The sequence below is a fragment of the Anguilla anguilla genome, chromosome 5, assembly GCF_013347855.1.
Source record: "Anguilla anguilla isolate fAngAng1 chromosome 5, fAngAng1.pri, whole genome shotgun sequence".
In the NCBI taxonomy this organism is placed as follows: domain Eukaryota; kingdom Metazoa; phylum Chordata; class Actinopteri; order Anguilliformes; family Anguillidae; genus Anguilla; species Anguilla anguilla.
The window spans coordinates 16781707-16794692 of record NC_049205.1 but is presented as its reverse complement, the minus strand read 5'-3'; the positions used below and the strand labels follow the sequence as shown (position 1 = coordinate 16794692).

Here is a 12986-nt window from a genome sequence, read left to right as displayed (position 1 = left end):
TCTTCCTTTGAAGTTCTTGCAATGTGCTTTGGGCCATTGTCCTGTTAGAATATGACTTCACCATTAAATGCAGATCTCTTGTGACTGTAGTACTTGTCACCACCATGCTTGAAGGTGTGGACAGTGTTACCTAAATAATGGGTTTTTTGGTTTGCACCAAAGAGCTCAAATTTAATCTTGTGAGACCACAAAATCATCTTCCAGTATGTATCGTGGCCTGTTGCATGGATTCTGGCACACTCCAGGTGACAAAAAGTTGGCCTTTTTCTGAAGTAGTGTCCATATAGCCACTAGAGACCAAACTATGTGAAGTGCTGAAAAGATTGTTGATATCTGGATAGTTTCCCCCGAGTTTAGTCATTGGGCTCTGCAACTTGGCCCATGCTGTAGCTGGCCTCTTGGACAACTGCTCTTCTCATCCCTTTGCTTAGTTTGGTAGGACAGTCTGATCTTAGCAGTTTCTGGGTTCCATTTTCTTAACATTTGTTTTTAACGATTTTCTTGCAATGAACATAATAGTGTTTTTAATAAGGTTCAAAGCCTTGCCAATGCTTTTATAATGTTCACTGGGTTTTTTTTACCTCGTAGTTTGCAACCATAACATAATAGAGTTTTTAAATTATGTGCTTTCAACAATGGTCTTATATTTTGAAGTGTGTAGTTTTTTAATAATACTTTATGAATATTTGAAGTTATGACAGTGTAGCGCCTATTTTACAGGGATAGTATTCTTCTAAGGGGATTTTTCCTGGTTAGCTAACAACGCAGTAGTCTAATAAGCTGCAGTCTGATGGTTTCCTAGGAACGGATAGCCTGGTATCAGGTTTCCTCTGAAGGACGGAATGAGTTAATGTGAGCAATGAACGGAAGTGTAGGCAGACGGGCTAATGTTAGGGACGAGCGATTCAAATGTCTTGCAATCGTACTGATTCGTAAAGGAACGGAGTTACACAAATTGTCTCACAGTTTTAATTAGGATGTTTTCTTGACCACCCCAGCGTTACCATTATTTAATCAAGTTAAGTTTGTGACATTTCACTTGTTACAAGACTGGGGAAGTTCTAAAAACAAATTATGAAATGTATGCCTGCTGTTTGCTTGATTGACAGTTGATCAAAACTTTCCCCATCCAAAACTACTCAGTACAGTGCTCTGTCCTATACATAGACTATATAAAAAATAGGTCCTATATGGCTTGGGATGTCAGTTTTAGATCAGGCAAATTAATAATATAAATGAATTTTTCATTCGAATCAATTCAGGAATCGACCAGGAATCAACGCAACAGAGTCTGAATTCGATTCTTTTGGGATCGAATCTCCATTTCTGAAGCACAGACTGTGGTCGGAAGCGAAGTAGTCGGTCTGCTGCTGACAGGAGAGCTTGCAATACGCCACCGATAATTTTGAACAACGCTGAAAAATGTTAAACCCAACACCGACCAGCAAACCTTCGAACCCGGAAAACCCTCGAGTATTCTTTGACGTTGACATTGGCGGAGAAAGAGGTTCGGAAACTCCTTTATATTGGAGCTAGCTAGCTAGCTATCTCGGCAACTTAGAGAGCTGTGTAGCTAGCGATTTGCATGCACGAGCTTTGAAAACACCTGCACATTTTCTCCTTGAAATACTGACAGTGGGCATCGCATGCTAGTAAGCTAGTCGTGTTTAATTGAACCGATAATGTCCTTGAGATTATTTACTGGTATTTTCGTCACAGCTAGTTAGCTAGCCTTCTGACTAGCTGGCTACCGTTATGCGGTTCGTATACCGGTATAAAGCCAGACAACACAGAAGTAGCTAGCTAACGGCGTCTATGCTACAACGTGGTGGACGTGCTGTTCTAGTAATTTATTCGTACACCCAACGGTAAAATCACAAGCTGACTTCTTCATATTATACTAGGGATTGCTGTCACATAATCATGTTATTTAACGATTGACCATGATTGCCATTACATTAGTCATCTAATGCATACTGCAAATAAATTATTGGTTAACTCGCTGGCTTTTTTTTAGCTAACGTTAGCTAGCATTACGGTAAAGAAAAACTCGATCCGTCATTATGAACTAGCATATGGCTACTAATTTACAGTAGCTAACGCTATCACAAGTGATAATTTAAACGGTTATTTAACCAATATGCTCTGTTTCTATTTCAGGTCGTGTAGTGTATAAGGTGGAGCATGTGACCAGTTTGTTGGATTATACCATTCTCCTGCCTCTATGTGCAGTAACCTTGGTTTCATTCATAACACACTGCGTTTCTGTTCTGTCTAGTTGGGCGCATCGTGTTTGAACTCTTCGCAGATGTTGTACCCAAGACCGCAGAAAATTTCAGGGCCTTGTGCACCGGCGAAAAAGGGGAGGGTGCCACAACAGGAAAGCCGCTACACTTCAAAGGATGTCCATTCCACAGGAGTAAGTGGGAGGCAGCACACTGAAACTAACATTCTATTGTACATTTGAGCTTAAATCGGGGAAGCAAACACGTTTCAGTTGTTTTAAAGGGGACATGTCTATTTCTTAGTTATGTTTATATTCTGACTTATTCGAGTATTTCTATTTTATTTTAATACAATCAACTAACCAAGTTTGGTAATTGCATTTTTTTGTTACAGTTATAAAGAAGTTTATGATCCAGGGAGGGGATTTCTCCTGTCAAAATGGCACTGGAGGAGAGAGCATTTATGGGGAGAAGTTTGAAGATGAAAACTTTAACTACAAAGTAAGTTGCTTCCACAAAGAATGAGTAATAATGCACCTTTTTGTTCCAAAGTGCAGAAATCACTCCCATAGGTTGCTTTCTTAATTGGACACTTTGATTATGTCTAGATCAGGTTAAAAAATCCAACAGTTACGCCATGAGAATAATATGGTGTCCTCTTCATATCAGCATGGCTGGATCAGTATGTCTCACAGGTAGAAACTTAGGGTGAATAGAATAGAATCTATTATGCGTGAATTTCTATTTCAGCACGACAAGGAAGGCTTGCTCAGCATGGCCAATGCAGGACCCAACACAAATGGTTCGCAATTTTTCATCACCACCGTCCCCACGGAACACCTGGATGGGAAACATGTAGTCTTTGGCCAGGTGCTGAAAGGCATGGGGGTTGTCAAAATCCTAGAGGCTGCAGAGACAAAGGAGGACACGCCAGTGAAGGTGCCACAGAACATTTTTCTCCACTCTTAATTGAGAATATTTGGCACAGGATACAGTGTATGATGTATGGTGATATTAATACTAACATTTATGGTATTACTACCGCCTGGCTTGTATTTTGTTTTACAATGGTAAAATGTAAGAGGACTGTGAAAACTAAAAAAGGAGCATTTTGTTGACTTTTTGAAAGCTGTGCGTCATTGCTGAATGTGGAGAACACAAGGCTGGGGATGACTGGGGGGTCGCCCCGAATGACGGTTCCGGGGACACTCATCCCGACTTTCCGGAGGATTCCGACGTCAATTTTAAAGATGTAGGTGCTTGTTTTCTTGTAATCATTAGCCTCAGTCCACTTTGGGTTGTGCTCAGCAAATATCGCATCATGTGAGTGAACTTTTTCCTTTCTGTCCAATAGGTTGACAACATTTTATCAGTCGCTGAAGATGTCAAGAATATTGGTAACAACTTCTTCAAATCCCAAAACTGGACAGCGGCTAATAAGAAGTACTCCAAAGCTCTGAGGTGGCGATTGCAATGTTTCCATTTAAGATTTCTTGCATTTATAGTTCACCATCTTGTTTTCTGTAGATGATGACTGAGTTGTACCGCATGTTATTTATAATTCCTTCCTGTATGCTATTCTTCACAAGTTGCGGCTCAGCAATTCCTTTAGATAAGATTATCGGTCACCCAATGTACTGTATTTTCAAGTAAGCCCGATGCACTCGCAAAATTCAAAATGGTTTAACACTGACACTTCCAGTTTTGCATAGGTCTGTTGTCCCTACCTTTTAATCTGTTGCCAGGTTATTGCATGGGCAAAACATAATCCATTCGTTTCTTACTTGTCCTAAAGCCAACAGTCCCAACAGGTGTTGCTGAACCAACCTGTCGATATGTTTAGCTACTTTGTTCAGATGCAAACAGACAGGGGAAAGTCATAGCCTTCACTGCCCCCTACAGTTAGTTGCTAGCTTAGGTGTTCAGTTTTTGTGTTTCAAGTCTGGACTATGCTGGCTGCAGGTACTTGGAAGTTTGCGGGGACGCTCTGGACGACGAGGAAGCACAGAAAAGGCTGGAGCCCACTGCCCTGAGCTGCATTTTGAACATCGCTGCTTGTAAGCTGAAAATGCAGCTCTGGCAAGAAGCCATCGACAGCTGCAACGAGGTAAACTCATCTGTGAAATACTAGAAGACCAAATGTGGCAGATCAGATGGCACACATTTAGAGGGGAGAGGAGGAGAGACCCCCCCCCCCCCCCCCCCCAGTGACCAGTTTAGTTTTAAAGTGCTCCTAATACTGTACTTAGGAGGGGAAACAATATAAAAATTATAATAGCTTGGTGTACACCCTTGGTATTTTTTTTTTTGTGGAATCACTGTAGGTGCTTGTCTTCTACAATTTTATGATGCGCTGAGTGCTCGTTTAACGCTCTGTAATTTTGTCTGTTTCTTTGCTTTGGAAAAGGCGCTTGCATTGAACCCTGCAAACACTAAAACGCTGTACAGACGGGCTCAAGGATGGCAGGGAATGAAGGAGTACAACAGTGCTCTGGTAAAGAAAGCCCTTTGGAATAATAAACTGTTTGCCATTGATTCTCTACACAATCTTTCCCAAGTAACCCGTTTTTCCTTATAATTACAGCTTGACCTTCAAAAAGCTCAACAGATAGCACCCGAGGACAAAGGTAAGAGTTGTAATGTTGACTTTACAATGGTTATGATGCTAGGCTAACTACTATAACATCAGGAGGTTTTTAGGTTGAATCCCAGGTGGGCCAATGCTCTTGTGCCCCTGAGCAAGGAACTAGCAAGGAGTAAATATCCTGTTTCATGTATGTTTAAAAATGCAAGTTGCTTTGGATAAGTGTCTGAGGCAAAATAGAAAAAACACTACATAATTCTTTTATGCTAAAATCGGTAAAAGCGGTTTAAAAAAAAAAAACAATTAAGGTCATGTTGATGGTTCTTACAAAGTACGAATTTGCTAAATTTGTGCTCTGTGGCCCTGATAAAATCCAGCTGTATATGGGCTGCATTTGCATGTTTTCCTTAAGAAAAAAGAAACACGGTCCAGAATAGGTCCTACAGTACATTTTGCCATTGAATGCACTGATACATGGCCTGTCATAATTGCTACTTTGCCTGCTAATATTTCCTTCCACTGCAAATCTTTATTTACAGCAATTGGGAATGAGATGCTGAGAGTCAAACAGAAGGTAAAAGAGGAAAAGGAGAAGGAGAAGAGAGCGTATGCAAAAATGTTTGCTTGAAGGATTCTGCTGCAGATCTCGACGGTGGTCGTTTCGTCTGCAGATGTGTGAATGGTCTATTCATTCAGAAAATCCAGCAGGAAAAGGCCGTCCCATTCATAGGTCAACCATGCTGTAGTTTGACTGCCTAAACATTAATGGTGTACTTTGACTTGATGATCAGCCAAACCAGTAGCACTGTGTTCCGAGTGGGTGTGATAAGATTATTTTTTGCTCTTATTTTACGCAGTATGTTCATGTTTGATATGGGGGCAAAACACACCCCATTTAGATGAATTTTTAAAGAACGCAAACAGCGTGAAAGTGAATTATCTTGAAATCGTCTCACGCATGCATGGTAGAACTAAAGAGAAAAATCTCATTTCAGCATTTCATTTGCTTTTACCTCCCTTTGTAACGGGTTAGAAGTTCATGTACTGTATCAGTTTCTGGTTTGGTTGGTGTTGTAGCCTGCATATGCATTTGTTTTTTTAAGCTTGGAATGGCTGCAAACAAAGTTTGTACACTTGAAATGTCATGTGATTCCCAGGATTTCTCTGACCAAATAAATTGTGAACCCTGGTTTAATGTGTTTTTGTAATCAGTTCCTTTGTAAAATGTTTTTCTTTTCATAGTTTTACTTTTTTTTGTAAACAGATGGCCACTTAATGCAGAATAGAGCCCAACTGGGTAAAAAAACATAAAATAACATTTGTTGATGGTCCAATAATGGTACCTTCACTCTTTAATAAAATAATTAACTAAATTAAATTAATATACAAGATCTCAGATTCACTCTCCATGAATTTACACAAAACGTACATCATTGATGTGCAGTATGGGTGAAACTATGCAAAAGTGGACATATTGACTTGCCAGTTATGGCTTTGTCTTGGCCCAGCCTTGCACACACAAGCAGTCCTTGTACTTACAGTGGATAGTAATGGTGTCGGAAGGGACATTTCATTTCTCACTAAAGCAATATTTTTGCATTCCTGACGAGACCTAAATGCCTTGCGCTTTTATAGAAATGACCACGGCATATGATCAACTGCTAAATCAGCCAAATACTGATTCATTTTTAATGGATCTTGCTAGCCAACAAGCCAGCACCAAACTCACATTCATGTGAAAATGTGAGTTCTGCTCAAGTCTTGCTCTGACAGTATCAGCAGCATAGGCTTCTGCTAATAGGTGATCCCCAAACTAGATATCCAACCTTGCATTTGACTCATGAAGTACAGTGGTGATAAGACAAAAGTTTGAAGTGAAAATGGAGTCAGTTGGGGAACGGATTGCACATGCATTGACGGAACAATCTTCATCTCTTAAGATTGACATGACTGTTCAGGCAGTACACAGTAGCAGAGTGCCTTTAAGGATGAATTGCATATACTGTGCTGTTATGTTCAAAGATTTGTTTTAAACTACTTGTCTGCGTTGTTTTCATTCAACTTAAATGGAAGTAATGAAACTCCCTCTGCCCAGTACTATAAAATAACTTAAGTGGCTAGGCATGTGGTAAGTTACGTTTTCTATAACTGGGTGCATTGCTGTTCTCTGCAAACAAAGCACAAATGTTTATGATTGGCTTAACAGCATGACATGTTCAGCTACACCAATCGGAAGAGTGCAGGTTGTATTTGAATAGAAAATCAGCATTTGCAATTACCTGCCATGTACAACACGTTCACAGTATTCACAGCTTAATGTCGCTTCTTTTTTTTAAAAAAGGGGAAAAAAATCACATGCCACTGTTGGCAGGTTCCCCGCTTCCTTCTGGAACAACCCAGTTTCTCATGTTCTGGCTGAGATCCTTGATATCACGTCTTGCAGTGAACACAGTTCAGTGTGCTCATTTGTAGTGTTGTACCATATCCAGTCTACATAGGAACATACACATACACACCTGCAAAAAATGTGTGCATTAATGGAAAATTAAGTTTTGTATCTTGAAATATAAATACATATTTTTGCAGCCATGTTTGTTGTACAATCTCATCACTACAACATCTATCAAGAATTTGGAAAGGTAGAAGTCATTGTTACATGAATGAGTAGGGAGAAGCCTGCCACTTGAAACTTCAACGCAGGAGATTTTGTTGTGTTTTCAGTACCTGCTGGACAAAAACGCTGTTCTGGTCCGTCGTAAACAGCCAGGTTTCGCACAACGGGAATGTTGTCATCCACGAGTGCGAGGTGTGGAGGCTGGTTGTGCTCATGGCTCGTCCCACTGAGCGCTACAGAGAGGAGATCGAAGCTCAGCTTCCTGTCTGGTTTGGGGTAGTCACTAGGGGTGCACTCCTTTACTGGCTTCAGCTGATTACAGTCTGGACCTTAAATCACGAGGAAACACTGGTCTGAACAAGGCTGGTCTCAATTTGCAGCAAAGATCTCCAAAAGGTAATGTCCATGTAGCTGCTAAATATTTTAACGTGTTCTCTCGAAAAATATGCCACCTTATATTCCATCCAGTAGAGAACTTAACTGCAGTAATAAAAATCTATAAAATCTATAATGTTCTCAAGAAATGATGAGTTCCTTCCCATTTACTTCTCTGACATTTTTGTTTCAGTGTCCCTGGCTCTTTCCCCCTGAAAATCCAGTGAAATATTCCAGTTTATGTCATTCCTCCATAAAGTCCAAAATAATTGTAGAAGGATGGTCAAATGTCCCTACAGTATACAACTCTTTCCAAACCCAGGACTTTTTACAAGTCATCTTCATAGTCACATGGCACATGAATTCCAAACAGAAAAATTATAGTCACTGAAATGAAGGGAAAGTCAATTCAACAAGTGGTCTGGCACTCATCACAGGAATAAAAAGTCTAGTCATGTCACGGATGGGAAAATACAACTGTCAATTTACAAGCGTAATCTTTTACACAATGCATTTATGGGCCCTCTTGTGATGTATACTGCTAAAGCACTTATTGTCTGTGCAGTGGTGTTCACTGTGGACTGGAATAAAACTGAGAGTACCAGGGCAGACTGTAATGGGCAGCTCCACAACAGCAAAGACCAACTGGCTAGAGCGTCATGCAGCTAGGAAGGGTGTCTGGTGACAGGAGCCTCCCATCGTTAACCTGCCAGATCCGCATGCCTTTGCCGGCCGCCCAGGAAGTGCATTCCTCCAAAAGAATGACCACACAGGTCAGCTGCTCGCTGTGGAGTTAGAGTAAGCAGCAGTGGGAAACAAGTTGCTTCAGAGGACGTGTGCTAGCCTGCTCTTCCGAATTGATGGGAGGACAGTGCAGCGTTGAGACAGGCTTAAGACCGTGATTTGGAATTCCAAAATATGACGTGGGTCGTTTCCAAAATTTTTAACCTGTACCTTGTTTGACCCAACCAATTTGCAGCTGTCCTGCTGAAAACCTGCAGAAATTGCTTCCCGGGGTCATTAAAACACAGAAGAGCTGCTAAGCTTTACCGGCCATCTTGGATTGCATGTTTTCATCTGTGATTTTTCCGGAAGATACCCTCTGCAGCGAGCATTCTGCTCTTCATGGCCTTGTGGGTGCCTTCGATGGTGGGCACGTTCAGGAACCAGGGACTGCACCCTATTGGCAGTCCTCCTGGAAATGTGAGGTTTGGCAGGGACTGGGAAAGGAATGATAAAGACAAATGTGGAGAGTCAATCACCAAAACAGAGCTCATGGAGTAAGGACCAATTCTGGCTCTGGGGGAACACATTTAAAAGAGAGGTGGGTCCACCTGGAATCCACCCTCATTCAGAGACCTGGCTCCATCAGAAATGTGGTATTCTCCCTCCAAAGTTGGAGCTACAGAAGGGTGATGTTTCTGCCTTTGGAACTCTCTGAAGGGGCTGAGGTAAGGGTTCTGATAATGCAAAACAACCTGCCAAACATAAAAAGCCAACCATTATGAGCTGCCAGGTTGTTGAGTACACAAAACATGCTGCATTGCACTAAAAAAACTCTGGGCCAATCAAAAGCATACACTGCAAGTGAAATAATGTCCCAAGAAAATGACCTTTCCCTTTAAGCTCCATAGTTCATGGCCGGGGGTTCTCACACTTGGTCCTTTGTTGCAATTTTGGCATGAAGGAAAACCAGCATATATGAAAGCGCCCAGGACTGAGTTTGAGAACACCTGGTTTCTAAGCCTAAAAAAAAGAAAGAAATTTGGCACACTGGAGGGAAATGCAAATCTCAAATTTTTTCCCATACTACAAAGCCTAAGGCCACCAACGGCTCCCCTTCATTCAGATACAAGAAGACGCCTCCATATGTGTTCCTGTCCAGAGGCCAGCAACCGTGTGCTTCACCCTGCCAGGTTTAAATCTTCAAACCCTACATGCCAGCCAGACCCCTCTGTTCCGCTACCTCAGGACGCCTGGCACCTCCCCCTCTTCGCACCTGCGCTTCCCGATCCCAATCACGTCTCCTGTCTGTTCTGGCCCCACGATGGTGGAATGACCTCCCTGTGGAGGTCAGAACAGCTGAGACCCTGACCCACTTCAAGTGACAACTGAAGACTCACAGTGCTTTTGAATAATAAATGTGGCAGGTGAAATTTGTGGGATGTTTTTCACATGTTGATGGGGGTCGGGTAATTGAACAAAACTTCAATCAATGGACCTCAGTCAATGGATTAGTAAACTAGATAGCTAATGAATTTTTTTTTTGTTGTTGCAATCTTCCAGACCTGCTGCTGCCAGACATGGCAGGGGGAGAGGGAGAAGTTGTGGGAGTGGGAGAGGGAGAGAGAGGGGTGGGTGATAGGCAGGGGGAAAGTGAGCAAATTTTAGCATATTTATTCCACAAGCATATAGTATGCATATAATACGACCCATATTATCCTTTGGTTACCAATGTCCTTTTGTAGTCTCCAAATGGCCTTTTGGAGACATGTCATAGCTTAGAAAAAAAGCAATGCAGAATAGCCTACTCATTTTTGGTGGTATTTTCATCAAATTTGAACCAGGATTTGTCCAGCATTGTGGGACGGCTCCATTGTTTCTAAGCCCACCAGGCACAGCCACAAGCATCTGTATCCACTCAAATAAATAAATAAATAAATACTCCTTTAGGTTAGAAGCAAACTTGCACTTCCTTCTTTGTTTCATAAATATTTATAAATAACATTTAATTCGGACTCTTGGAAAACCAGCTCCCAAAGTTTTCCTTTCAGAAGATTTCGGAAGATTACGCCTGTAGTAAAAAGGTTCAAGAATAGTAACCATTTTATTTTGGGTATGTCATTTTCAGGCTTTTGTTAAAAGAGGGGCGCTACAGAAGCGGTTAATCGACCAGTGGGCAAATACTTTGAACATTTTACTTGGCAGTTATATCAATACAACGGTGACAGTCCGTAAAAACTTGATCAACTTCATAAGAGCACTAGCTAGCACGCATATGTGATGTGACGTTCGTGTGTTTAAGACATAGACTGTATAAAAATAAGAGTCGTAGTGACCTGAGAAAGGGGGGAAGGTACAATCAAGGACACCCCGCAAACTGAGTAAGCTCTGTCACATATTTGGAGTCTGCACAAGGTCCGTAACGTTTGCTCGCCAGCGGGAATCTCCGTTCATCATTTGGTCTCTTTTTACAGTTAAGAGACCAAATGGCTAACCTTGCCACTTTACGTCGCCAATCTGTGGTAACGTTACTTTGCCAGCTTGAAAGCAACCATCCTCCGTGATCCAGAATTTTACTTTAAAATACCCAATGCTTCCAAGTTATTTACTTTCCTTGCAGAGAAAACCAGCTGGCTGGAAACATGGTATCTTGAAGCCACTGCCTAGCAGCAGTATACAAGGTGGATTTAGTTTAAGTGCAACAGCTCAAAGTCACTAACTTTGCTTTCCAGCTAACGACCTAGTTTTCACCCAATCCTACTCTCTGGGTGGGTAGCCAACTAGAATAACAACCGACTCGAGATCTACTTAACTGACCATCGTCATTAACCCAGCAATTTTATGAAAAGGCTCAAACTGATCCAAGGTCAGCCTGACAATAAAAGCACCACATTAATTTTTCGTGATTACAGTCTTTAAATAAAAAAGCGCAAATCCGTTGTGTTGGTTGGAGCTGAATTAGCTGCGTAGAATTGATCCCCGTATGTTGACGTTTGTGGGCGGGATGTTACAGAGCGGGATTGCAATAATTTCGCGGGAAATTGAAAAAAAGAAAGTACATTTGAACGGATTTGTTTTTGTTTTTTTGTATTTTGCTTCGGGTAGCTAGATTCTGTTTTGTCGACTCGACAATGTCTGAAGACTCATCCATTGCATCGGGTAGCGCCTTCAATCTGTCAGATCGTGAGATGCTGGAAGAAATTGAAGTGCAGATAGATGACGTGAGTAATTCAGCAATACAGCCTGTACGAGCAGCTGTGGCGATACACACATCTAATTCAGTTCGTGTTAGCTACCAAGCAAATTCATGTGTAAGAGTGTAATCCTTCTAAAATGGTTAGTGCTCTTGTTTAGTTAAGCTTTCGTGCTGGAGCATGCGGTTTGTGTAGCTAGTTTCTAACAATTAAAGTATTGAATATAACGCGCTAACGTTACTGCGCAGGGTAGCCTATAGTCCCTTACATGACGAGTTAAATGCAGTAACTTAAAATAACATTTTTACACATCAATGACTGGTGTAAAGAATCAAATTAAAAACCGCAGAATGAAACATGAAAAGACAAAGAAGTGAAGGGAATGCCGGAAACGGGTGACACAAAGTAGTAAAAGTGGGTGGCTTTTTATACCCCCAGGAAAAACAAGTTTAGCAGGTTTAAGGTGCTAGCCTGAGAATTGCCTGAAAATGTATTTCCCGAATTTACCTTTTTCTTATTCTTAAAAACTCTCTAATTGCCGCGATGATCCATATGACCAGAACATAATTTCTTAACACTACATTTCCTGAATGTACTGTATCCTGATGTAATGCTGTCGTATTTGTGGTTTAATGTTTGTTTCAGGCAAGCATGTCATTGACGCACATGCTTCGTGCGTCGTCGATAATATCCACGCAGGTGAAAGACTTGGCTGCGAAATGTTCTGCTAACGCCCAGTTTCTGAAGGCATGGAGAGACCTGCTGAAGGACGGACATTGTGATGTCACCACGCCATCAGCTGCAGACAACTGATGAAAGTTGAAGGAACCTCCAATCAACCAACTTTGTAAATTTGATGGACTTTGATGGATTAAACCGCTTGTGCCGTGTTTAAAAAAAAACAAAAACAAAAACAAAAAAACTGGTTATTACTGACTTCAAAGGAAGTGTCTTTCCAAAAGTTCAAATTATAAAAAATAAAATAAAAATAAATTGGATCTCAGAGGGTGCTTGAACTTTTACTTAACATGCATTTTCCCGTTGCCTGCTGCCAGTAACCAGAATTAGCAAACATGCTGTATAATTTGCCTAAAAATACTGTGAATTATTAAAAACAGAAATAGATACGAATTTACATATTTTGTCATACGCTTATGCTTTTAGTTAACTGAATTCAATTGTTGAATTCAGTTAACTAAAATGTGGTGATTTGCATGCACTACCATTCCATTTTTTTTAGACAGAGGACTTGGACATGGACTTTTGATACT

At 41.1% G+C, this 12986-nt stretch overlaps 1 protein-coding gene, 1 long non-coding RNA gene and 1 pseudogene across 2 annotated transcripts; 2 read left to right on the top strand and 1 right to left on the bottom strand.

The window, feature by feature from the left end:
- The first annotated feature begins 1291 nt into the window (after positions 1 to 1291).
- ppid (peptidylprolyl isomerase D) lies at positions 1292 to 5999 on the top strand. The gene is made up of 10 exons (XM_035417535.1): positions 1292 to 1507; positions 2279 to 2419; positions 2620 to 2726; positions 2976 to 3164; positions 3355 to 3477; positions 3580 to 3686; positions 4188 to 4332; positions 4633 to 4719; positions 4810 to 4852; positions 5349 to 5999. The coding sequence occupies exons 1-10, from the start codon at positions 1423 to 1425 to the stop codon at positions 5435 to 5437; spliced, it is 1116 nt and encodes a 371-aa protein (XP_035273426.1). The 5' UTR covers positions 1292 to 1422; the 3' UTR covers positions 5438 to 5999.
- Positions 6000 to 7026: 1027 nt separating this feature from the next.
- On the bottom strand, positions 7027 to 11076 carry LOC118227526 (annotated as a pseudogene).
- Positions 11077 to 11491: 415 nt separating this feature from the next.
- LOC118227048 lies at positions 11492 to 12850 on the top strand. The gene is made up of 2 exons (XR_004765149.1): positions 11492 to 11742; positions 12361 to 12850. It is a non-coding gene; the product is annotated as an uncharacterized LOC118227048 (long non-coding RNA).
- The last annotated feature ends 136 nt before the right edge of the window (positions 12851 to 12986 follow it).